This window comes from Aythya marila, assembly GCF_965140915.1.
Source record: "Aythya marila genome assembly, chromosome: 1".
NCBI classification, from domain to species: Eukaryota; Metazoa; Chordata; class Aves; order Anseriformes; family Anatidae; genus Aythya; species Aythya marila.
This window is the reverse complement of record NC_139042.1, coordinates 204,556,366-204,581,045: the sequence shown is the minus strand read 5'-3', so window position 1 is coordinate 204,581,045 and position 24,680 is coordinate 204,556,366. Positions and strand designations below refer to the sequence as shown.

Here is a 24,680-nt window from a genome sequence, read left to right as displayed (position 1 = left end):
TTCATCTCCAGTACCCAGATACTCCCTCAGAGGTATCACAGTCCCCTGGAGCTGTTGTGTTCCTAAAGGCTGCAATTCTTTTTTCCTGGTCATGGCTATGTTTTGGGTCCCTTTGGGCTGGGTCCAATTTTTTTTTTTTTTATCGTGACAGGACCAGTCAAATATCCATTAGCCTCTTAGACCCAGACATAAACATCATGACTGTGCTAAGAGAAGGGAATAGTCCTTGGGTTTGAAAGCAATTCCCACCTTCTCACAGCTTTAGTGTACCTGGTGGCTTAGGAATAAATATTGCTTGTTTGACTATCATGCCTGAAAACCCCAAGGCCATCTCCTGAGATGAAATACAAAGGGAGCCCAGATCCCTGCCCCATCAAAGGGTCTTCCTCCTTTCTAGGCATCCCTTTTGCTCTTCAGCTCATTGATGCTGCTTTAGTGAATTCAGAAGTTTTGTGATGTGTCTGAGAACAGCATTTGCTCTGGTTGTGGAAGGCATCAAAGTGTTACCCAAATGCTCTCTGAATCCTGCAGAAATGGTCTCAGAAAGAGGAAATAGACATTAAATGCACTGGTATTTCCTTGAAAAGATACAAAATAAGAAATCTTAGTGTCCCTTCATTCATCCACTTCAGCTCTCTGCTCCCCTGTCAAACTGGACTGATTGGAGTATCTGGGGATTAGGAGCAGGACTCGTAAATCCCCTCAGTTCAGCTCCCCTCCAGAAGATGTTTTCACAAATCAATTAGTGCCTTTAATTACCATGAGGGAATTTACCGATTTAGCCGGATTGAATCTTTACACGTTGGGCTCGGAGCTTTAGTGTCTGGATTTTCCATTTGGAGGTTTTATTTTCAGTCAGAGTTCAGGTTATCAGTGAAATGAGAAATCGCTTTACTCCCTTCCTTATTAAAGTGAGTTTAGTGCTGCTTAAAAGGTGTAAGATTGACAGCCCAGGAGAGTGAATTCCCCTTTTATCCCCAGGAAAGTTACAGAACGGGGCCCTTCCTTCTCCTGGCTTCAGGCCTGGCTGGGAGGTGAGAGGAGAAGCTCTCCAGAGCCTCTTTGCTCCCTGGTTTCTCTTCTGAAGCTCCCAGCAAGAGACAAAGAAACAACCAAGGAGAGGCTGGAGGTGGAATGGCCAAGCTTTGCCTGGCCCTGAAGGGCATCCCTTTGCTTTCTGCCACAGATCTCCCATCCTCCTCCCAGCATAAAGCAAACTAAGAGGAAGAGGTGCTTGTTTCATAGGTGCCAGCTTGTTTGCAGGGTGTGTAGCTGCTAGGGTGAATGACTGGGACTCTGTCTCATCATTCAGGTACAGCCTCTGGCTTTTATTCTCTTTGGTATCTCTAAAATAGAAAGCATCCACTTGATCACTAGCAGGAGACTAATTTTAACCAGATCTACCCACTGCACCTCTGCCTTTGCGCCCTTTCTTTTGCACTTTCGAATTATTTTGAATTATAACCTTGGAGGGGGGTGCAGAGAAAGAAGATGCAGTATCCAGGATTCCCTCTGTGGTTCAGGGTGTCTGAGACCATTTTTTGGACTGTCATTGTTTAAGCTGTGGAGCTCCATACTGAGGTTGTAATGGAGACAAAGCAAGGCATCCACAGAGAGCTGGATAAAAGTGCAGCCAGCTCAGCTACTGGGAATCAAACAAGAAATAAGTTAGACGAGAGACATGTGGATCTGGAGATAGACCGAGGAGGCTCTTCCTTGCTATATTTGTTATGCAGTATGATTCATTACAGCAAATCTCTGATTCATCACTCCTGGCTGTGGGGCTAAGCTGTTTTGAGGGATAGATGATTGCTACTAAACCAGCTTTGCAAAATTAGTGAATGAATGTACCCAGACTGGCTTAAAACCTTCTCAAGTGCCATTTTCCAAGACAATAAAGAAAAGATTACTGCTAATTTACTCACATAGCCAAAAAAAATGAGTCACGCTGGGCTGGCAGGTACCTGGAATTTTATAAGGCTCCATTAATACATTTGATCTGGGTTTGATTTGAATTACGTCCAGCAATTATCCAAGTCTGCAGAGAGAAAATTACGCTTAGAGCTTTTGGGACCAAAAAAAAAAAAAAAAAGAGTTAAATTAAGAAAGCTCTTAGTCTTAGCGCCTCTGACATTTTGCTGAGGAGTGTCTGTCACTACTCTGATCTGGGTGAGAAGTGTCTACAGTTGGGCATTTACCCACAGCCGCAGAAGGCAATGGCTACCAGTTTTCACATGAAGGCAAACAGCAGCTGAATTTGCTGGATTTGCAAGCCGGAGTGAGTTTTCAGGTGATGTCTTCAGTGAACAGAATTGCTTTGGCTTTTTTTATTATTATTATTACTTATTTTTTTTCAGAGAGAAGGCCCCTCTCTGATCCTCTGCTGTAGCTTTGCTTTATAAGTGTGGTTGGAGCCTGCAAGCTCAATTTCCAAAACAAATACAGAATTTTTAACACGTGGTTTAAAAACTGTGTGCACAGACTTGGTTGATTAAATAAAAGGATTTATTTATATATACACACACTCATATATAGATATGTATATATGCACACACATTTGATATGTCTGGAACACATAAAACTGTTGAGTAAATATACAAAATCCCTTCTAGTCTGAATCAGCAGAGATTCGTAAAAATAATAAATACTAATTAAAATAATAAAGGCCAACAGCCAAAAGTCCAGAAGAAGCAGGACAATGGAGAAACAAAATTTTGCTTTATGCCCTTCTCCTCTGGTTCTTGACAAGCCAGGTCTCCCTGGATGATGTCAGGAACACTTAGCGTGAAGTTGCATTTTCGGGAGGGTGTATTTTTCTCTGTAAGGAAGGGATGGGAAGCTCTCTTGTGAATAAGCACTTGAGGTACTCTGCAGAACTCAAAGCATGGTCCCAAAGCATGGTCCATAAATCAGTCTGTACAGCCTTTTCTTGCAAGACCATAAGTAACCTCTCAGAGAAGTATCACAGGAGCACCTGCAGGAAGACACAGTTGTGACAACGCTCATGGGTAGAGCTCATGGCTTCACCACAAGCTATTGAGAAAGATTTGGGGTTTGTGGTCAGAGCTATGATGACACCTTTGCTATGCTTGGGTTTAGAAAAAAAAAAGTGTCTCCTTGTTTTGAAAAGATTTTATTTTATTTTTTATACCTTTTATTGCAAAGAAGCCGCTGTCCTCACACCACCTTTCCTGCACCTATTCTTAAGATGATTTCAAATTTACAGAATTCTTGGTCAAAGTCATGTTTAAACTAGTAAATACTTAATTCAGGGCTATCCTTGGACCTGAAGCCAGCTAGCTTGCATAGCCCCCGTCCATACCATCAAATAATCTTTCTGCTTGAAATGCAGTATAGCTTCATCCTTTCTGATTATTGGGAGTGCTCCCTGGCCCTTGCCATGCCTTAAACATGAGCAGGCATTGCCTGGGAGGGTAGTAAGGCAGTTTAAATCAAGCCAGGGTACTGCTAACAGCTTAAAACCATGAATGGCCACCATGGTGGTGTCCTGGCTGGTGTCCTGGCCCTGTTTGGGCTATCAGGGTAGAAGCAGCTAGAAGGGCTGAAGCACAGTCCCAGCTAGCTGCAGCCAGCTCTCTGACACCTGATAGCCACACTGTTGAGCAGAGGTGTATATCTGCCTTAATTCCTACCTACCTCATCTGTTTAATAATAAAACATAAATGGGGAACATGCAAAACAAAAGTTAAAACTGGGAGAGATTTGTTGACCAGCCTAGGTTTCTGCCTTACAGTTTATTTATTCCCTGGTGTTTTCTCCGGTCTCATTTGTAATGCACTTGTTTCACATTTCATGCATGTAGAGGTTTACCTAGAGGCAGGAAAGGGATGCTGGGCTTTCTTTTCCCAGTCCCTCATAAATCCAGCTGATTTCTGCATGGCTTTCCCTCCCATTCTCAGCAAAGGGCTCCAGGAAATAATTTGAAGCCTGGACGGTTTCCAAGGGGAGTTACAGATGCAGGTGCTGAAACAGATGAGAATGCTCCTCATCCCTGGGAAACCTTCAGCTCCGTAGCAGAGACTGGGCATTGATGATGTTTCCTCACCCTCCCTTGGCTGTCTGAGCCCTGAGAGCTGAGGTTTTTGCTTTCTCAGATAACTCTTCCCCATCCAGCCCTTGCACCACGTTCCCCCTGCAGCGGGCACCCATGGGCTGCAAGGGGAGAGCTGACCCTTGCAGAGAAGCGCTGCTTTGCTTTGGGATGGCCAAACCTGCCTGTGGTGAACCCTTCCCCTCCATGCAGAGTTCAAAGCCAACCCACACATTTATTCCTACTGAGGCCTGTGAATGCCCCTTTGCACTTTCCTTCCTCCCTCTCCTACACGCAAGAGGCAAGGGAATGGAAAGAGGGTTGAAAGCTGTTTCCTTCTGGTGCGTCTGACTGCAGGGAATGAAAAAGGCTCTGTCTCCATTTCCCCTTCTTACGCTGGGCTGAGGGAGATGTTATAAAAGCAATAACATCAACTAAATGTAGGGTCATGGCTTGTATGAATCAACTTTCTCAGGAAATCACATTTTGGCTGAGCAAAAGGACAGAGAGATTAGAAATCTCTACTCTGTCAAATGTTGGTGCTACACATTTTGCAGAGCATATCTGCTTGGTTCACTAAATGAAGCCAAGCAAATGCCTTATTCAGACCAAGAGTGAAGACTTTGGCTCCGTTTCTTCTAGACTTGGTGGGACTGGGTTCCCTGGCAGCACTGAAGTAGGTGTCTCCATGAAGTGGCATTTCCTTACTCAGAATGATGATTTCTGTAGCAAGTTTAATATGAAAGACACAGATACAGACCCCAAACAAGGCAGAACTGAATCCTCAAGGGTTGTTTGCACTGGACGGTTTTTATAAGTTTTTTTTTAAGCTCCCTTATTTACACGGTGTAGAAGATACCATCCATGGACCATTCTGAAAAGCCTCTTCTAGATTTCCTCCTCATTGCCAAAGTTGTGATTGCTGAGTCCTGACAATGAGGAGCACACAGATGCTGATTGATGTGTCAGTTTTGGCAAGCATGCAGTTTTACTTCTTTCTCCATCTATAAATTAATGAAAAAATCCTACTTGGTTTGCTTCACTTTGCTTAGTGTTCTTTCCTAGAGGTCTGTGAGATGTGGTCAAGCACTTTGCAATAAATATTTAGGAAAACAGACATCCCACTGCTGGTTTAATATCAGGACTGGCATGTATTAGATGGGTTTATGCTTTTCTTTCATTCCATCTCCTCTAGTGGCAACACCCCAATTGCTGTGTGGGGAACTCACCTAGACCTGATCCAGAACCCCCAGATCCGGGCAAAGCATGGTGGAAAGGAGCACGTCAACGTGAGTATTGCTGCTGGGCTGGGGACTGCATGAGAAATGTCCAGGGTGGTGGCAGAGGCTGCTGAACAGTTGTGGAAGCTGAAATCTGCTGTTGCATCCAGAAAAAAGGGCATGGCTTCCTTTAAGATTATCCCTTCCTCTCTGCAAAGGAGCACTGGACCAAGGAGGGAACAGAGAGAGGAGTCCTTCAGCTCCTGGTCTCTGCTGAGCCTGATTCTTCTCTTGCCTCGAGGATACCTGTCCTCTCTCTTGTCCTACGTACATCTGATGCTATTTATTATCCATGCCTATTCATACACAGACCCAAATTCAGGGTGTGCTGGGAGCAGAAGGGACTGTGTATAGATGTACTCTTTAGTACTACTCTGTCCTTTCCCTGACCCATTTGGCACCCTGCAGAAGTGTATCTGGGGTTAATCAGCTACATTTACAGCCCAACTCAACTCTCGGTGACCAGTTGCCTCATGAACAATGCTGAAACTGTGGGAGATCCAAAAAGAAAATACAGGAATAGAGGGTAAATTAATGCAGAAAGCCTGCAGTCTGCAAATGGAGAGATTTAAATTTTGGTCTTACCCCAACTCCGCTGTGAACTCTGCTGTGTCGCCCTTCATAAAGCCAAATCCAAAGCAATCTTGTCACCTCTCACATCCCATCAGATTCAGGAAATGCCTTTTGATGTTGGTTTCTGGTCTGATGTAAATCTTGGTGGGCAATCTTCCAGGCCCTTGTGAACTATGGGAAAACCCCGGTCCAGTTTATTATGTATGTATGTAGGTATGCTTTGGTAATGTGTCGTATTTCTGGGCACAGCACGGCCAAACACTTCTCAAGCTTGCTGCAGAATTAGAAGCCTGCAAGGCTTCATCACATTCTTCCTGCAGACTCCAGCTCTTACATGACACGACAGAGTCGAACAATTAAGCCATTGTGCACTTGATGAAGCCTATTCATCATCTTACACGTGCTCGTGACGAACTGCCCACCAGTTTGGCACTGGAAGTGCTCTGGTGCCTTTTGGTGCTCAAAGCCTGGTGGTGTCTGGTGAGACCAGGATACACTGTGCTAGGAACCATGTCATAGAAAGGTGAAAGCTCAGATCCTGAAAATGAATCAGACGTAATTTCTAGGGGCTTAAAATGGGAGTCAGGTATAATAGCCTTTTGCAATCTATTACCCTTTATCAGATATTCAAAAAAGTAGGTTTTAGTAGTCAGGTTTGGAACTGAATTTCAGTGTGTCCTGAAAGTTACCCCACTGTCTTCTCCACTCCATCTTGCTGGGCATCATTTCTTGTAGCTGGCTGTGCAAACAGGAATATCCTGGACACAAATGAGCATGCATTGCACATGTATTTGTGGAATGATCTTCAGAGGGTGAGAGTTAACTGCAGGACGGTTGTGGAGCTTTGATGAACTTCCACCTTCCAATAAATAGATAAATAAATAATAATAAAATGTAACTACTTATTTCAAAAGGAAAGAAAAACTGGCAATCCCAGAGGCTGAACTCCCTCAGAGCAGAGGTACAGGGTGCTCAGTTGCAATACAAACTGTTCTAACACCAGTCCCAGCAAATCTTTCCTAATCCCTCCCTTGATTGCTTGATGGGTTTGGGGTGTGCTTTGAAGCAGCAAAGCATCAGTTGGCCTCTTGATAACCATGGAGGTCTGCTCCTCAGTGTCCTCTGCTAGGCTGGCATTTCCTTGGGAGGTATCAGCCCTCCAGCAGAGCTGGAGGCATTGTCCATAAACTCTCCTTGTGTTGGGTTTCTCTCCCCAGAACTGTGAGGTGCAGAACAGCACGGAGATGACCTGCCAGGCTCCAGCACTGGCTGTTGACCCCAATCACCAGTCTGAGCTAGCTGAGCGCCCAGAGGAGTTCGGCTTCATTCTCGACAACGTGCAGTCCCTGCTGATCCTCAACAAAACCAACTTCACCTACTACCCAAACCCGGTCTTTGAGGTTTTCAATCCCTCAGGGATCCTGGAACTGAAGCCAGGAAGTCCGATCATACTGAAGGTGAGGTGGGGACCAAAGATGGGATGAGGATGGTCAAAAACATGCTGCCTGTGGTCTTTCTGTGTCTGCTAGCACCCCACTAATCACAGTGGCATCCCCAGAGATTTTCTTCACTCTTTACACCCATCTTATCGCATCATATCAGAGTCACCATCAGCAAACACTGCACCAATCACTGCTCAGCATCTTCCAATACCCAAAACTACAAAATATAAATTCCTGCTGCAGCTAAATGTGTGCCACCTAAATTTGCAACCACTGTTGTTTGCCAGGGAAGAAAATTTTCAACCATTGTGGCAGGGCAGGCAGTTAAATACCCAAACCTATTTCTTTCTTGGGTTTTAGAGACCTTCTTTTCACTCCTGGGCAAATCCCACAGCAGTCCTCTGTCAGTTTTGTAATCTGGGCAGCTACACAAAGAAGGAATTTTATGCTTGAACATTTCCATATCAGCACTGGAATGTGGCACATACACAAAGAAGTATTTGTGCACACAGAATACCTGCTTGCACGTTTGGAAATATGTTTCAATATTGCCTGAATGTTTTCTGAGGTCCTGTTTGTTCAAGGCTTGTATGCAATGTTTTAGTTCCAGAGACAGAAACAGAACAAGCTGTTTTGACTGATGACAGTCTATCCATCCCTATTGTCTTCTGTAGGATTTTTTAAGTGGCTTTTTCTTGCTAAGTTAGTGAACGGTGAAGCTTGAATGTCGACTGCAATGTTAACACTTGTGTAACAGGAACAAAACAAAACTGGGAGGAAAACTCTTTTCTGATGTGTGGTTTTTTTTTGGGGGGGTGATACTCTTTTCTATCCAGGGCAAGAACCTGATCCCACCAGTGGCAGGAGGGAATGCCAAGCTGAACTACACTGTCCTGGTTGGTGAGAAGCCCTGTGTGGTGACCGTATCAGATGTGCAGCTGCTGTGTGAATCCCCAAACCTCATTGGACGGCACAAGGTGATGGTAAGTGATGCCTGAAAGTCAGCTTTTCTTCCCTGGGTGAGTTGTGAGGGCACAAAAATGCTGAAGAGCTGGCAAAGGTCTCCCAGGAGTCTGCATCATCATTTGCCTTATGCACAGCCTACAAATATCAAAGTCTCTTCTTGATACAATATCCCCATCAATCCTAGAAAAGTGACTTGGAAATCTTTATAGACAGTAAAGGACCTTTTGTAATCAACACTTTAGGAAAGTTTTCTTCTCTTCTTTCTTCATACAGCCTGTAAGAATCCCAGATACTCATGTGAGTTCCTACATATAACATATTCCCTACATGATGTACTTTGTTAACTTCATCACAGTCCTCAGCAATTACCAGCATGTTGGTGGCTAAAATTTTTCGTAATGTAGGAGAAAAAACCATGCAGGATATGGACTGCAGTGTGACTTTGAGATTTTGACATCTATACAACTTAGTGTAATCTTGCATATCCTTCCTAGAACCTATGAAAAATGAGCCTGGTGATTACATCAGAGGGAGCTTCCTCCTCTATCCACTGATTTATTCACTCCTTTGCTTGCCTCTCAGCAATTTGCATGCCTCAGTGCTGTTGCTCGATAAACAGCACATCAGCAAACTCATCTGAGTTGTACGGAGCTGTGGGTGGAAAACACAACAAAGACTAATAACTGACAACAGACATGTGGATGATCAATGTTTTTCATTGCCTGGGATCAACTTTTTTTTTTTTTCCACCTCTCTTCTGCCCTCCCAAATCTGTCATGTATTTATTTAATTTGGTGCAGTGAGATTTGTAGAATTTGATGGAGATGCACCGTATGGCTCTTAAAAAGAATAAATAAAATGAAAGAATTTTCTGCAGTCTTTTAGAAAATAGAGAGTTTATGGTGACCATCCTTGGTCCCAGTTGTGACTGCTGCTGGGAGACCTCACACTGGCTATTTAACTTCTCTGTGCTGAAGTTTATCATCTGGAAAATAGAGGTAATAATCCTTTTCAGCCATGCAAATATGCTGTGGCTCTCAATTCATTGTAAAGCACATTAAGACACTCCAAGAGGAGCAATAATGAAGTGAGAGATTTTCTCTGTGTGAATACCAAGGCTTTTGAACATGACAATATATGTTCCCTGTCATTTTCATGAATATAATTAAACATATGGTTAGTCAGAGATGGACAAAAACAGCCCTAGAGAGAGAGAGCTCAAAGTCAGGTGAGCAATAATCAACCCCTGGGGAATCAGGGAGGATGAACATCTGGCTGGGCCTTACTAATTGGGAAGTGTCCCCTGTTCCTGCAGCTTGGGACAGCTTAAGTGAAGAAAATAATCCCTTTCTGAGGATACTGATCAAACAAGAGATTCTGCTGGAAATGTGGGAAGATGATCCTCTTGAAGCCTTTTACTGAGCATCACTGTTAGGGGCGAGTTACAGATTTCTCTGTCAAAAGCCAACACTGAGACAAACCTTTGACAGTGTCTGGGCTGGGAACCAAATGGGAAGGTCACCTCTGATGAGGCCAGTGCTCAAGGATGGACTTTGCATCTGGAAGTTACCTGGGGGACAGCTGGGCTGGGAAATGCCCCTCCAGCATGGCACAGCAGCTCTGTTGCCCATGTTTCACATAAGAGTCACTCTGAGGGTGAGGACAATTGACAGGTAGCTCTCTCAGGTCCTTCTCCTACTTCTGCCTGCGAATTCCTGTGCAACCTTGAGAAAACTGCTCCACAAACCCTTTGCTGCAAATGGAAGTGGCCTGGATCTGAGAGGAGACATGGGGCTGAATTAACCTGTGTAATGCTGTGATTATTTCAAAGGGAAGGAACGGTGACAGTGCCACGTGTTGATGTCAGCGTGGTTTTGCTCTAGTTCAGCTATCTTTTATAGAATAAATGAGTTAAATACTTGAAAAAAAATATAAAAGAACAACAAGCCCAGAGCAATGGTTTATAAGGATAGTATAACACGCAGAGGCAAGCTCTTTTCCAAGTAAGAGAAACAGAGATAAGGAAGATTCATGTGTAACCATGGTAGAGAAGGTCTGCAATGAAGAGACAGAGTAAACTTGAAGGGATGCTGGTATTCTGTGCATTCACTTACATATGGAAAGTCACCCTGGTGTCTTTGTATGGAGAGATGGTCAAATTTAGCAATTGAAATTCTGGGCACAATTCATATTATCCTAAGGCAAACATTTATGTTTTGCCAGGGCAAACTTGCAGTAGGAAAGACACTACCCACAGTCAAGTTTTACAGAAGAGGACCTAAGAAAATCTCTCTTGAACCATTACAAGTTGTCCCTAAAACTTTGCTGGTGAAAATTGGGCTCTGCCGTAGTGCCGTTTGGAGCAAATGCCAGATTAATAGGCCTAAAAAATGCCAAACTGTTGTTTGGTGATACGGAATTCATGTCTGGGAGGTGTTACTAGCTTCCTTGGTAAACATTCAGGGCCCAAGAAAAAAAGTAGGGCCATATCTGTATATTTTATTATTTTCATTGAAGCGTTCACAAATAGCACTGAAAACTGGCAGGCTTTCTTCTCCAAGAGACAGATTCCATTAGATCCTGGCAGTTTGATTTGTGGACTGTGAGGCTTTTCCAGTGTTGAAAACATCTTTAGAGAGGAACTTTGCTAGACGCCTCCCTCTAGGAGTCCAAATTCTCTTATAGCTAATGGAGAGAAATGGGAACTTCTGCTGAATAAAGCGTCTCATCCTAATGTCAAAGCAGGTGTCAAAAGCAGCTGGCATGAATCACACGCTGAAAGTGCCTTTTCTCTGCCTTGACTCTAAAAGCACGCTGTAATGTCCAACTCAGATGTGAATGTCAAAAGTTTGGTGAGAGGAAACCCACCCACGGAGCCAGGCTGTTCGGTGGGCTTTGAGGACAGACCTACATTGGGGACCAGGATGGGGTTTTTTGACTCGAGTCTGAAACTCCATGAATGGACTCATTTCACTGCCAGGCCTGGACGAAAAGGGCCACTGTAGGAAGCAGAAAATGAAATATAATGACTCAGTTTATTGATCCACCGTGACAGGAAGGAAATTGTGCAAACTGGTGAGCCAATTTTGCTGTCATCTTGGAAGGATTTGGGACACTGGTCTAGGTCAAACAGCAATAGTTTTGAGTGAGTAGATTAGCTTTTGACTTTGGAAGCTTGTGTTCTCAGCTGAGCTTGCCACATGCCAACACCAAAACTCTACATTTGCAGGCTTTCTGAAGTTGAGTTGAGCCTTATATCTTGGAATAGACAGGAAAAGTATGGACTAATGGTTCTTCGACTTACTAGGTTGTTCCTTGGCCACTGAAGATGCTCTACAAATCATCAATATCATGCTACAATAGGGTCATCAAACTCCATTGCCTTGTCAGATGAGCTTACATTTGGTTTAGTTGCTCATTGTGGACACCGTTATCTTTCTAGAGCCTGTCTTCAAATGTTTAGGAGTATTCAGGTCATAAGAGGACCTTGTGGATGGAAATGATATATTTCCAGAAATTCACCTCTGTTCTGTGCAAGATATAAGGGTTCTGGCTAGGTGGTTTTGACCAGGACCTACTGTGGAACAGCCTACAGCTGGTGATGGAGCAAAACAGCCACCTTCTCAGTGGTTGTAACGTGGCTCCATAAATCATTTCTAGATGATGGAGACATTCATGTCCCCATCAAGGGCTGGGGTGGTGAGGAGTGAGAGCAGCTTTGCATTAATTCACAACTCTGTACTTCATAATCTTTTCTGCTGGCTGCAGCCTCCTGCAACCTAGGGAAGAAACCTGAGTAGGTGCCTGAGCTGAGGCATGGAAAATTTGGGATTAACATGTATGCATGCAGGCTGGAAACAGACTGATTAACTGAGAGCCAGTGGGACCTGGGACAAGGCTGGACACTAGGCTGAGATGAAGGCTGTTTGCACTGACTGCTAGGGGTGCTGAGAAGGAGGCAATAGAGCTCCTAGTAAAGGAGATAGGTAAAGGTTCAGTTGTCAGGGGTCCCACTTGCAGTTGGAGGGGGAAGCACATAGCCCTGGCTCTTGCCTGGCAGACAGATTTTTCACTTTGTGCAGGACCAGCTTTTTTTTCTTCAGTACAAAGCTCAGCTGGAATTAAATGATGGGGCTCACCATTTCCCAATTCTTCAAGCACTTTGCATGACGTCTTCCTAGGTTTATGCTGATCCATAACTAGTGTCCCCCTACCACAGCCCAGTCCTAGAAGCCATCCTTTTATATCTCAGACTAGTCAGCAGTGCTTTTCCCCCTGCCACACCAAAATGTCCTGTTTTACAGATAGCCTTGAACAGCTTTGTAGTAGCCTTGAGCAAATGGCATCCTGTGGGATTGCTGTTGGGATTGGTGTTCATGTTGGATAAATGGGCTCCTAACAGACTTTCTTCAGCAGAGTTTTTAGTTGGGGATGCAACAGCACCACTTGCAGGGTTTCTTTCTGGCCTATAAAGCAAAGTTTAACAAAGAAACGTGTCCCAGAGGCCTGAGAACCTCTGAGAGTGCAGGGAGAACAGAAAGGGCTGTAAAGGGGATGGGCCAGGCTCTGTGGGCTTTTTTCTTTTTCTTTTTTCTTTTCCCTATTTGAGTGGTTTCCAGATATTTTTTCTCAACTTGAATAGTCAAAAGCAAATTGTGACTCTGTAATTCTGGCATTCCCAGTGTTCTGGCTTCTCCTGTGCCAGATGTCTGGGTCAAATATCTCCTGTCCCATAATTAAGTTAGGACCCATCAGTCCATAACAAAGAGTGATATGTCCGGTATGCATTCTGAGGCTAACTGACATCAAGGCAGTGCAACAGAGCGTAGCTGTTCAGGACATAGGATGGAAAACCCTAAATGAACCCTACGTTGATATATAGCCAGGGCATTGGGCATGGTAAGGTTTGTCTTACCAGAAGTCCTTTGCTGACCTGGCCTATGGTGAGACTACCAACAGAGCTTTTCCTACATGACACTTCATGTGGTTTTAACCGTTCTATATCCAAGTACTTCATGCTCTCTTTAATTTGAGAGGTTCATGTGCTGTCATGGGAGCTTGACTTGCATAGCAGCTGTAGTTGGGGTGATGGTGGAGTTCCTCTGTGTTCTTGCTTGTATGGGATTTTCAACACAACTTTCTCTTGCCTTCCCTCTAGGCTCGTGTAGGAGGGATGGAGTTCTCCCCGGGGATGGTCTACATCTCTCCAGACAGCCCCCTCAGCTTGCCAGCTATCGTCAGCATTGCGGTGGCTGGCGGCCTGCTCATCATCTTCATCGTGGCTGTGCTGATAGCCTACAAGCGCAAGTCCCGAGAAAGTGACTTGACCCTCAAGCGTCTGCAGATGCAGATGGACAACCTGGAGTCCAGGGTGGCACTGGAGTGCAAAGAAGGTATGATGGGGGAAGAAGGTGTGATGTGGGAGAAGACTCCCACAGTGTCAGGAGACAGGGCTCCAGCCACAAAGCTTTGAGCCAAAATATCACCAAGAAATGGGAGTTGTGGGGTTGGCTTGGGCCTGGATTTAATCTGACTCTGCCCATTTTCCCTGAATCCTTTATTCCTCCACCTTGTCTTGCCTGCACCAGCTAACTCAGTGTCCTGAAGGAGCCTTGGTCCTGAGGAAAGGTTATGTGGTGGGAAGGGTGAGCCTGTCTTGTCCACCTTCTTCCTCTCCATCTGTTGCTTCTGCATTTATACCCTAGTTTCATACACGTGGGTCTGAAGGCCTTTTCCATTATGATGAGGGAGAGCTGGACTGTCATTGATGCATGCCTTGTTCCTTTTTTGTGTCAGCCTTTGCGGAGCTGCAGACGGATATTCATGAGCTGACAAGCGACCTGGATGGAGCTGGGATCCCTTTCCTTGATTACCGAACCTACACCATGAGGGTGCTTTTCCCTGGCATTGAAGATCACCCAGTCCTGAGAGACCTGGAGGTATGAAATCAACATCACCAGCTGCCAGTTACTCTCATGCCCTGAATGCAAAAGATGTGCCAGTGGTGGGGACATTATGCCTTTCAGTGCTGTGTCTTCCCAGGGACAAAATACCACCTCATTAAAAGTCTAAATTGAAAAGGGAGGATGATTTTTTCCTATCTTAGATGTTAAATTCTGTTTGATCACTCATTTACTTAGAAGAGTCCCATACATCTATGTACATTAGGTCTGCTGCTTTAAGATCCTCCATGGTCTCCATCCTATTGGGGTTTATTCTTCTCACTGTGCAGGGTCCAGAAAAACAGTCCTAAAGCAAAGCAGCATATCTGCCTATATCACAAATAACCTGCATTCTCTGAGGGAGATTCAACTTTGCTCTGTGGTTTGCAGTGAGGTCAGAAGCCTCCAGGACCAATCTGCCCATAACCTGCCCACAGTTGCTCCTTTCATCCCAGCTGTCCATACAGCAGTGGTGGGAGGATGGTGAGACACTGCCCAGCTCTGGGCAGGATCTGCTCAAGGGATACCTGGCCCAGAGAAGTGGGTAATACACCACGGCCAAGGCCGGGGAGGTCTTTGGCTGAGCTTTCTGCAAAGTCTTTGGCAAGCTCTGTGCTTCAGAGAGGCTCTGGCATGTGCTGGTGAGATTGCTGGAGGCCAAGACTGGGGTGTGTTGGCAGGGAGGAGGAATAGAAGCTGGCGCAGGCAATACCATGCTTGGCTGTCTGTGTAATCAGAGGTTCCTGCTCCTGCCCTTCAGGAGAGCCAAACTTCATCAAACTATGTGGTGAGAACCATTAAAAAAATGATCTGGAAGCAATGAGGACTGTTGGGAATGGGTGGGAGGCTGCATTACACATTGGTTATTGTAGAGATTTGCCTTTGGGATGCAGGTAGAGTACCCTTGAGCTGTTTTCCCTATGGAAAAGCAGCCCAGCAAATGCAACAAGTGAGCACAAAAGATGAGGGGTGGTGAATTTCTTCCCTGTGTACATACACACATACAAATACTTTCATCATACCCACGGCCAGTTTCAACTTGTATATTCATCAGCCTCATCCAGCTGACCATAGAATGGCCTCTGAACCCTACAGAGTTTTTAGTATAGATGCTCCCATATGAATATACATGCAGAGAGACAGAGAGCCAACGTTTCAATCTGTCACCTTTGATCTCCCCTTCCCTTGATTTCATTTTTTAAATTATTTTGTTGTATTTTTTCCCCTTAATCCTGTTTAAAGCTACTGTAGCTCTTTAGATGTCAACATCTTTGGCTACCAACAAACAGGGGAAGACAGTTTCCATTCTGCTCCTTTCTCTGTAGCACCTAGAAGGAGTTTATATTTATTGGGAAAAGGCCCCAACAGAGATCCTGCAGTGAGCAGGTCTTACTTATTTCCAGCTCATTTGCTAATTAACTGCTTCCAGATGCACTACAAAATACTTTTCTTGTTATTTTTTTTTATTTCTCCGTAATAACCCGGGGATAGACAATATTAAATGTTCAAGCAAGTGAATTAAAAATAATTATTAGCAGGATGGGTGGTAGTGGTTGGTTGGTTGGTTGTCTCAAGCTATTTAGTAAGTAATTCATTTGCTGTATGCAAAAAGAGTTAAGATCTCTTTAATTTCCAGAATAAAAAAGTAATGATTCTTTAAGGGGACTTGCATTACTCGGTTGTTTAAGCATGCTAACTTGTTTTGGATTAAAGTGCCAAAACTGGGTGGTTAATGAGTACTTGCCTTAGTGGCATGTGTTTCTCTGAGTTGTGACTCTCCAGCTTCCAGGGAAACTTTATGAAGGGCTGAAAGAGCTTCAGTGACATGGAGGAATGAGTTTGGAGTTCTCTATTTAGGACCACACTGGTGCAGCAGATAAAGGGATGTAGTATATACCCACAGAGTATGGCTTCATTTTGATCCAGAGGCAGAAGAGCAGGAAAGAGTAGTGCCCACTGCAGACTGTAGGATCTAGGGTCCAGTGCTGAGGTCCTAAATTATTCTGTATAAAAAGATATGAGAAATAAATAAAAAGAAATGAGAAATAAATTGGAGACTTATTAACATCCCTGCCTCTGAACCACCTCACCTACCAAGCCCTGGGGTCCCACCACAGTAGGATTTCCAAAATAGGTCCCAGCTCTTTTGCCTTCTCACACCTTCCTCTAGCGAGTTTTTCAAACCAACACCCATGTTCTCCATGTTCACCACCTCAACTTCATCTCCTCAAAACATGACTCTTGGACCTCTTTCTCCCCTCACGTTCTTATTACTTCCCCCAGCTCCATGAAGCAGAACCCCAAACCCGTGTCCTGTAGTCCCCATATTACATCTTCCCCGTACCCAAGCAGCTACTGAAGAGCAGCTGATGTGTGGGTACTTGCTGGGATGTGGTGGTAAGGAGACCTAGACAGGTCAGACCAACAGGAGACCCACATAACCTTTCCAGCATTGACTTAGACTGTTTTTCTCTGTAAGCAGGCATCTTGCAGAGATAAAAAGAGGTGTTAGGGGAGGACAGAGTGAGATTTCAGTCTGACTGCAATAAAAATGCAATATGCTGTGGTACAGCATGCAGGCATTAGCAATCTCCACTAAATGGTCAGGGATGCAGGGATGGAAAATAATCATCTGGCTGTGGTTAGGAGGTCCTTCTGGCTCCCTAATCTTCAGATGATGTATGGACTTGCTTCCTTTTCACAGGACTATCCTGTAAAGCAGAAGGAAGTGCTTACCTGCCTTTTAGAGAATATATATATATATATATTTCTTTTAAATTGTCTTTGCCATTTGAGGCAGTTTTTCCTCTTTCCTGCCTTAGATCTGCCTTCTGCTTTATGTTGAAGTGTGTAGTTGGAGGAGATGGAGGGCTGAGGGCAGAGAAGTATCAACGGGTGCACAATCCATTTGGGCATGGCCTGACAGTGGGCAGTGAGGGAAAGGTATAAACTCCTGGTCTTCTCATACAGGTCCCTGGCTACAGGCAGGAACGGGTGGAGAAAGGCCTCAAGCTTTTTGCACAGCTCATCAACAACAAGGTTTTCCTGCTGTCCTTCATCCGCACGCTGGAGTCCCAGCGCAGCTTTTCCATGCGGGACCGTGGCAACGTGGCTTCACTGATCATGACAGTGCTGCAGAGCAAGCTGGAGTACGCTACTGATGTCCTCAAACAGCTCTTGGCTGACCTCATAGACAAAAATCTGGAGAGCAAGAACCACCCCAAGCTGCTGCTCCGGAGGTAAAGATACCTGGGGCTAGACCGAGCTGGGAAGGGCAACCTGTGCTCTACTATCTAACATGAGCATGATAGTCCATTTTGGAGGAAAAGGACAAATTTGATTGATTTTGCTTTTTGCAGCAGGGTATGAAATCAGGATGGTGTACAGCCACAGCTCACATGGCCCTGTAGGGTTGCCATGAAGCTGTGTGCGGGCAGGTGTGAATAAGGCAGGTAGGGCTGAATGAAAGTTGAACTGCTTTCCCTTACTGGTTTGCTGCTCTCTGGCTTCATTCAAGACTTCCCAGCAGAGGGTTCTTTCCCTTTTTCAATAAGTGTGTCTGTAGATCTCTCTCCATTTCATCTGCAACCAAAAACCAGGCGATAATTAAAGTTTCACTGCTCCCCTATCAATAGATTTTAATGTGGATTTTCTGGAAAGCTTCATAAGGGCAGCAAGATCCCATGTTTCATAATCCTTGTTTTGAATTTGTGTTCTACTTATATTACAAAGAACAGACCATATAATATACTTGATCTTTAAGGTGAGTAAATTGTCTGTTGCTTTATCTTGCCTGAGATTTGGACTGCCCTGCCATGCTTCTTGTGTCTGAGTTGCCTCCAGACACATGTGGAGTCTTCTTCAGCTGCATCGTGGGATCTCCTGACCCTTCCTGGGCATTGGCTTTGGGAGATGGTTAAAACCAGAAGGCAGAGCTAAGCAGGACAACAGAAATGGTTTCATAAATGGCACAAGTCTGGGTTTGTGCTTCCAGGCCAGATCCAAGGTCTAAAGGCCAGGGTTGTGTGGGACACCTTGAGTTACAAATCTACTGCTCTGCAATTAATGTACTTTCCCTGATTAGGGAAATTCAGCCCTTTCTCCTTTTAGGATGACGTTCGTCCTCTCCTTTCCATGGTCTGAATGAACCCTTCTGATTCAAGCCAGCACCTGAAGTAAAACCAGAGGGAGTCTACGGGGTACAAATGGCCTTTGCCACTGCTCAAAGCTGTGTTTGAGGGGCCCTGAGCTGATGACGATGGATGGCTCAGGCAGAAGAGAGGTCTGTGGTGCCTGCTGGAGAGATTTTCTGCTGGCACACAGCCCACCATGAAAAAAACAGAAAAGAAAAAAAAAAAAAAAAAAAAAAGCAGTAGGCACTTCCTGGCATTCAGGGCAGCAAAGCCAGGGGCAGAGACCAGACTTTACTGCCAGTTAACTCCCTGAGTCCTACAGCCTGGCTGCAAACTGCCCCCAAGCTGTCCTCAGGCTTCCTCTCTGTGCTTCTCCTCTGATGCTGGATGGCAGTGCCTTCTTCCAGTCGTGCCTTCACTTGATCTTCTCCTTTCTTTTTTCCTTTCTGCATCTCTTTGTCTTTCCTGGTTGTTCATTTGTGTTTTCTCCTGTCTTCTTCCTTTTTTTCCCCCTTCTTCCAGCTCTTTTCTAACTGTACTCCTATTTGTTGGAAATGCAACGTGGCCTTTAGAAGGAGAGACAGTGAACATTGAAGACACCTCCACTGTGTCAAGCTTTGAAAGCACAAGGAGAAGTCAGAGATGATATCCACTGACCCCAAAAGATCAAAGTTGCCTGGGCAACAATAATTTAACATCCTGTGCGAGGATGATAAAGTGTGGAGAGTGCTGGAGTTGAGGTTCATGCCATGATCAATGGGGAACAGTGGCTAGGTGACCGTGACTGAGGGGAATGCAGGGCAAACAGGCTGGTTTGGACAGAGACAGAGCAATGATTGCTGTAGGCAGAGGAAATGAGACCAACTTTATGCTGAAAGGACTAGGTAACCTAAAAAGCAAGCTGCAGCCCTAAGCAAGAATCCTTGGGTGGCCTTGGTGAAAGCTGGAACCAGCAAATCCCACTTTCACTCATTCAAGCAAGGACTCTTGTTTGTTTTTTTTTTCTTGAACAAAATCGTTGTGTGTACTGGAGCCAACACAAGCTTATTCTTTGTTCCTGGTTTCCAAACCAAATTAGCAAGTCCAAGTTAGTGATTCTGTAGGAAAAGTTCACCCTGAAGATTCAGGATGGATTTTTTCCTTGGTTGAGGCTAGAGTTAAAGGGCTACAGGAATAGTTCTGTGAATGTGCCACATTGACACATTGGGGAGTATAATCACTCCCAAATACCAGGGAGATTATCATTACCTGATAAAAGCTCCTCGTATGTGATAGATTTATCCTCCCTGAGCATCTCTGAGAAGGCTTCCTAACTTGTCATTTCTCTCATTGATGGACAAACTGCAGAACAGACATGCAGGGATTTCCCTGGTCACAGGAGAATTAGTAGGGCAGTAAGGACATGCCTGAAGGTTTCCTAAATCCAAAGCTAAAACAGAGACTCTGGGATGTGCTTATTCCTGATGGTGTCATGCCTGACGTTCCATGGGGCTAGAGACCTGGGCAGTAAGATGCAAGATGCCAATCTTTCAACCAGCCCTTTGATGTGGCTAACATGACTAACTCATTTCTGATTTGTTTTTTGTCTTGGTCTGATTTTAGGACAGAGTCCGTGGCTGAGAAAATGCTCACCAACTGGTTCACCTTCCTCCTGTACAAGTTCCTTAAGGTAAGAGAAGCAGCAGGCCTGGCTGAACAGCTGCTTTAATGCATTGCTTCTTGGCAGGGTTCAGCTGGGGTAGCATTGACTTTGCAGGATGCTCATCAGCAAATGAGTGAAATCAGCTGCGACACCCTCTGAGCCCTCCTACTACTTCTGGAAGGTCTCTTTTGGGTGATAGGTAATAAAAAGGAGGCTTTCAGCCTTTGAGACCTCTTTGTTGGGGGGTGTAGGGATAGGACAGGGAGAAAGGCTTTAAGCTACAAAAGAGAAGGTTTAGATTACATATTAGGAAGAAACTCTTGGATTTTTGCCTAAGAAATTCTTGGAGTGAAGGTAGTGAGGCCCTGTTGTAGGCTTCCCAGAGGAGCTGTGGCTGCCACATTCCTCGGGGTGCCCGAGGCCAGGCTGGATGGGGCTGGGGGCAGCCTGAATTGGGGGGAGGTATCCCTGCCATGGTAAGGGTTGGAACGAGATGGGCTTTGAGGTCTCTTTTAACCCAAACCGTTCTGGGATTCTATGATAATTGCTATTGTACCATACTAAGATCAAGCCTTTTGGAGGGAGGTAACTTTTTACCTTGCCTTAACTCTCAGCACTGTTGCTAGATCTCCCTATTACACCGTTTGGACAGGATAGCCACCATCTGCTTGGAAATTCAAAGCTTTACAAACCAGTCCCATTCCCCTGAGCTGTCCCAAACCCCAGGAACAACCAGGCTGAATGCATGGGGAAGTTTTGAAGGTCCCTGGAAGGTAATTTCAGTGCCTTTAGTATCAGATTCACACTTGCAGCTGAGAGGAAAGGATACAAGGAGGTGATTTTTGAAAGCTTTTATAATAGTCTTCCCCCCCACTCAGCTACTTGTCTTCTTGCCTTAGCCTGAGCAGTGGCCTGATAAGGGCAAGAGACAGGCACACACTAGCAATATGTTGCTGGCAGATAAGCTAATTAAGAGGGAGACAGGTGTATGAACTGAGAAAGGGGCCACTTGGCTTCAGATTATTAACTTGTTGTTGCTGGGATTTACACCAGAGGAAAATGACCTCGCTCGGTGAGTTGGGGCACAGCACAAGAGGGGAGGGCAAAGTGGGAAGGAGGGGAGAGAGGACAGAGGCATGAAAGAGAAGAAAGAACAAGGAGGGGTGCATGGACACGAGTGTGCAGAGGGAGAGCAGCAATAGGAGAGGACAGGAAAGGAGTGGGAAGGGTGGATTGGGAGTGAATGAAGGGAATGGGACATGAGGAAAGCTGGTGCTTTGTGGGCTCCTTGTTGCTGTCCCAGGCTGGTCCCTACACACCCAACATCACCGGTGCAACCACACAGCTCCAGGGGTGCATCTCCCCTGTGTCAGGAGCTGCTGCTGCCCAAGCATCCCTGTTTGCCTCCAACATGAGACTGCTCAGGGAGAGTGTGACAGACACCCAGGATGGGGCACCAGTGGTCCTAACCCCTGCCAAGCCCTGCCTCCAGGTCCTCCAGGACCCATCCCATTCCCTGTTCTGGTGCAAAGCTCTGGACCAGAGGTTTTCACCTCTGTCCCTCCTGGTTGACCTGGTCGTTAACTCTCATCCCTGCAGGAGTGTGCTGGTGAACCTCTGTTCTCCCTCTTCTGTGCCATCAAGCAGCAGATGGAAAAGGGTCCCATCGACTCAATCACTGGGGAGGCCCGGTACTCGCTGAGTGAGGACAAGCTTATCCGACAGCAGATTGATTACAAGACACTGGTGAGTGCTCTGAGCATGCTCTCCTATGAACTTGTCCCACCTTCTTCTAGAAAAAGAGCATTTTGAGGAAAGAAGTCAGTGAAAGGCATGTTGACCTCCAGGACAATTTCTTCTTGCAACCCAGCAGGATAACCCTGCTGAGTACCCACTAGTTGCATCCCCTGTTACAGCAAAGTTTGTGGCTGAAGTATCTGTTTGCAAAGCATGTTTGCAAAGATGACAGCTTCCAATTTACCTCCATGGTGCCCTATCCCATGCTCAGACCATCTCCAGTTCCCCAAGGGCATTGTCTGTTGGGTGAAGAGGTCTGCACTCATTGCAGGTTAGGCTGACAATCCTTTACCATTTTTTTGGGTTAGGTGAGGTCCAGGAGCACTGGAAGACAAGTGTGAGCCTTGGGTCATGTGAATGCCTGTGAAAGTGTAGGCAATGGGTATGAACAATTTGTTCTGGTAGACAAACCATTTCCTACATTTACCCCTTTTCCTTGAAGTGATGCCCATCCCTCTGAGTCCTAAGGTCAAAGGTAGTGGTCTTCCTCCAGCAGAAGCATGGGGTTGTCTCTGCAGTTGTCACCATCCTGAGATCTTCAGCAGGAGGACTGTGATGTCCACAGTGGGGTTTCTTCCTCCTCATGCTTGAGACCACCTGGAGGTATTTTCATCCCCCTTCTCTCCATCCTCTCCCTGGGGCCCCAGCACCAGTGGCAGAGCTGCCCAATGCCCAGACTGGGCACACAATTACAATTTCTTTGACCTTCCTTGGGTCTTAGCTCAGATGGGCTGACTCCACAGATGTCTTTTTCTTCACTGACTACGATCTAGAGCCTAGCTTCAGTTGAATCCCAGTCTAATGAGCGGGTAGACTTCACTCTTAAATGAGACTGCAATTTAATTTGCATTCTAAAAATGGGACTTTCCTATTAAATCACCAGGGTAGTGCTTCTTTTCTATTAGATGTGGTTGTCTGGCAATTTGGAGGCCTGATCTTACATGGAGAGAGTGAGCAAAAGGGAGAAAAATGCAGGCACAGAGTGATCACTTTCACCGAAGGAAATCCCTCCGATCCTTTTAGGCTTGATATAAAGCAGCCAGCAAAGGGTAGTAATTATACATCAGCCTGAACAAAGCTCTCCTCCATTCACTTTGTGTTGTTTGATGTTAATCAGCTCTCCCTCTTACATCTCAAGAGCAGACAAATATATCCTGATAGGAATCTTAGCAGATTTACAGAGATCAGCTTTGGTGAAGGAGATTAAGAAGAAACAGAATATGAATAAGATTGTTCTTCCTTTCTGTTTCTCCTTATTTCTCTTATAATTTGATCTTCCCCTACCTTTTTTAAGCAAGCATTATTCTGTCATCTTTTGTCAAAAATATATAGTAATGAAATAAAGCAAGAACTGATTCAGTGTTTGTAATATAAGAATCCCCTGAATGTCTCCTGTTCTCTCCCAAGCATCTGGTCACCACTATGAATTTGTAGTGCATGTAGCTAAAATTCATTGGGTTGTTCATGTTTCATGAGTGCTAGATGGTTGCTGAATTGAGTTAAATCACAAGTCTAGCAATGTGGCACATTGAAACAGTCTGTTTATTGTCGTTATTCCAGGAAGGCAAGGCCAGGGCTTCGTTGGAAGGGGGTTATTCTATAGTTTTCATTAATCATGACCAAATATTTTAAGGCACGATTTCAAATATGGTTTGAATGAAAAGCAAATCCAAAGAAACTGACTTATCCAGGGAGACAAAAGGAGACAGAGCAATTTCAGACATCTGGAATTACTGATTTTACAATATGCACCTCATTCACTAAGTTTAGATTGTTTTGATCTGATTTCTTTCCAGACCAGATAGTTCCAATTTGCTGTGTGCCAGGTCCTAGAGTTCTCCAAAGAAGCAGTCCTCAGTGGGCTAAGGTCTTTGATATTTGCATAGCAATTTCTGTACATACAAGGGATTTTTCAGTCCAGGGGAAGCTAAGGTAGTTACAGATGTGATTTGTTAGAATAAATGTGCAGCAGCTAAACAGTAGGTCTTCTCCCAAGCTGTATACCTCAGAGAAGCTCCCTCTGGTGCTAATGTCTTCTCTAACAGTCAGCGACCATCATCTCTGGTCTGCAGTGTTATTAAAAGCCCAGCTAGATTATTGCACCTATGAAAGACGAGAAGATTTCATCCCTGCTGGCTACCATCTGCCTTTGCCAGAATCTGCAATTTTTTAGCCATTCACCAAACCAGAGCCCAGCTGTAAAAACCTCGCTCCCTCCTGCCACTGCTCCGCTCTCACCGGGAGATGAAAGACTATCCATCTCCTGCATCAGCTTCATTTCTCTTGACACAAATAACGCAGAGGAGCAAAGGCCTTGATGTGTGTCGGAAGCTGTCAAGAGGATTGGATAATTAGTGCTCGGGGGTGGCAGGAGGGAGCTGCCCAATGCATCTTGAGCAATGGCATGCTCGGCATGGTCCCTGCACACCTCGGTGGCTCCAGCGCTGAGAGTCTAATCGGATCATCTCCTCTGACAACATACTCCAGGGTAGATAAATATGTTTTGAGCTCTATTTTGTTAAGGCCTTTCAAGGAGTTAAGCTACGAACGAGATATCAGAGGGGTTTCTTGTGCTTGGCTTCATTGTGGGGGGTCCTTCTCCTCCTTGCTTTCTGCCAAGACTTGTTGTGTGCTAGCCCCATGGGACCTTTCTTACCCTAATGTAGAAAGGAAAGGAAGATTCTTTGGGACAGAAACTGTATTGATACCCTGGTCCCTGGGCAAACCACCCAAATACTGCAAAGAGCTCAGGACCAGGGTCCTGAATCCTTTAATCCTAAACCACGCGTTTGTAATTTAAATGCCAGTAATCCACAGCGGAGACCAGGGCTTAGTTGTGCTAAGTATTGCATGT

At 45.1% G+C, this 24,680-nt stretch overlaps 1 protein-coding gene across 1 annotated transcript in view; it reads left to right on the top strand.

The window, feature by feature from the left end:
- Window positions 1-24,680, top strand: part of PLXNA4 (plexin A4) — a gene marked incomplete at its 5' end in the record, with an annotated part of 374,119 nt that overhangs the window by 318,474 nt on the left and 30,965 nt on the right. The window contains 8 exons of the mRNA XM_082765856.1: window positions 5,247-5,340; window positions 7,122-7,361; window positions 8,183-8,329; window positions 13,471-13,705; window positions 14,109-14,251; window positions 17,225-17,493; window positions 19,990-20,056; window positions 21,629-21,775. Coding sequence (XP_082621982.1) covers window positions 5,247-5,340; window positions 7,122-7,361; window positions 8,183-8,329; window positions 13,471-13,705; window positions 14,109-14,251; window positions 17,225-17,493; window positions 19,990-20,056; window positions 21,629-21,775 — 1,342 coding nt within the window. The remainder of the gene's footprint in view (window positions 1-5,246; window positions 5,341-7,121; window positions 7,362-8,182; window positions 8,330-13,470; window positions 13,706-14,108; window positions 14,252-17,224; window positions 17,494-19,989; window positions 20,057-21,628; window positions 21,776-24,680) is intronic.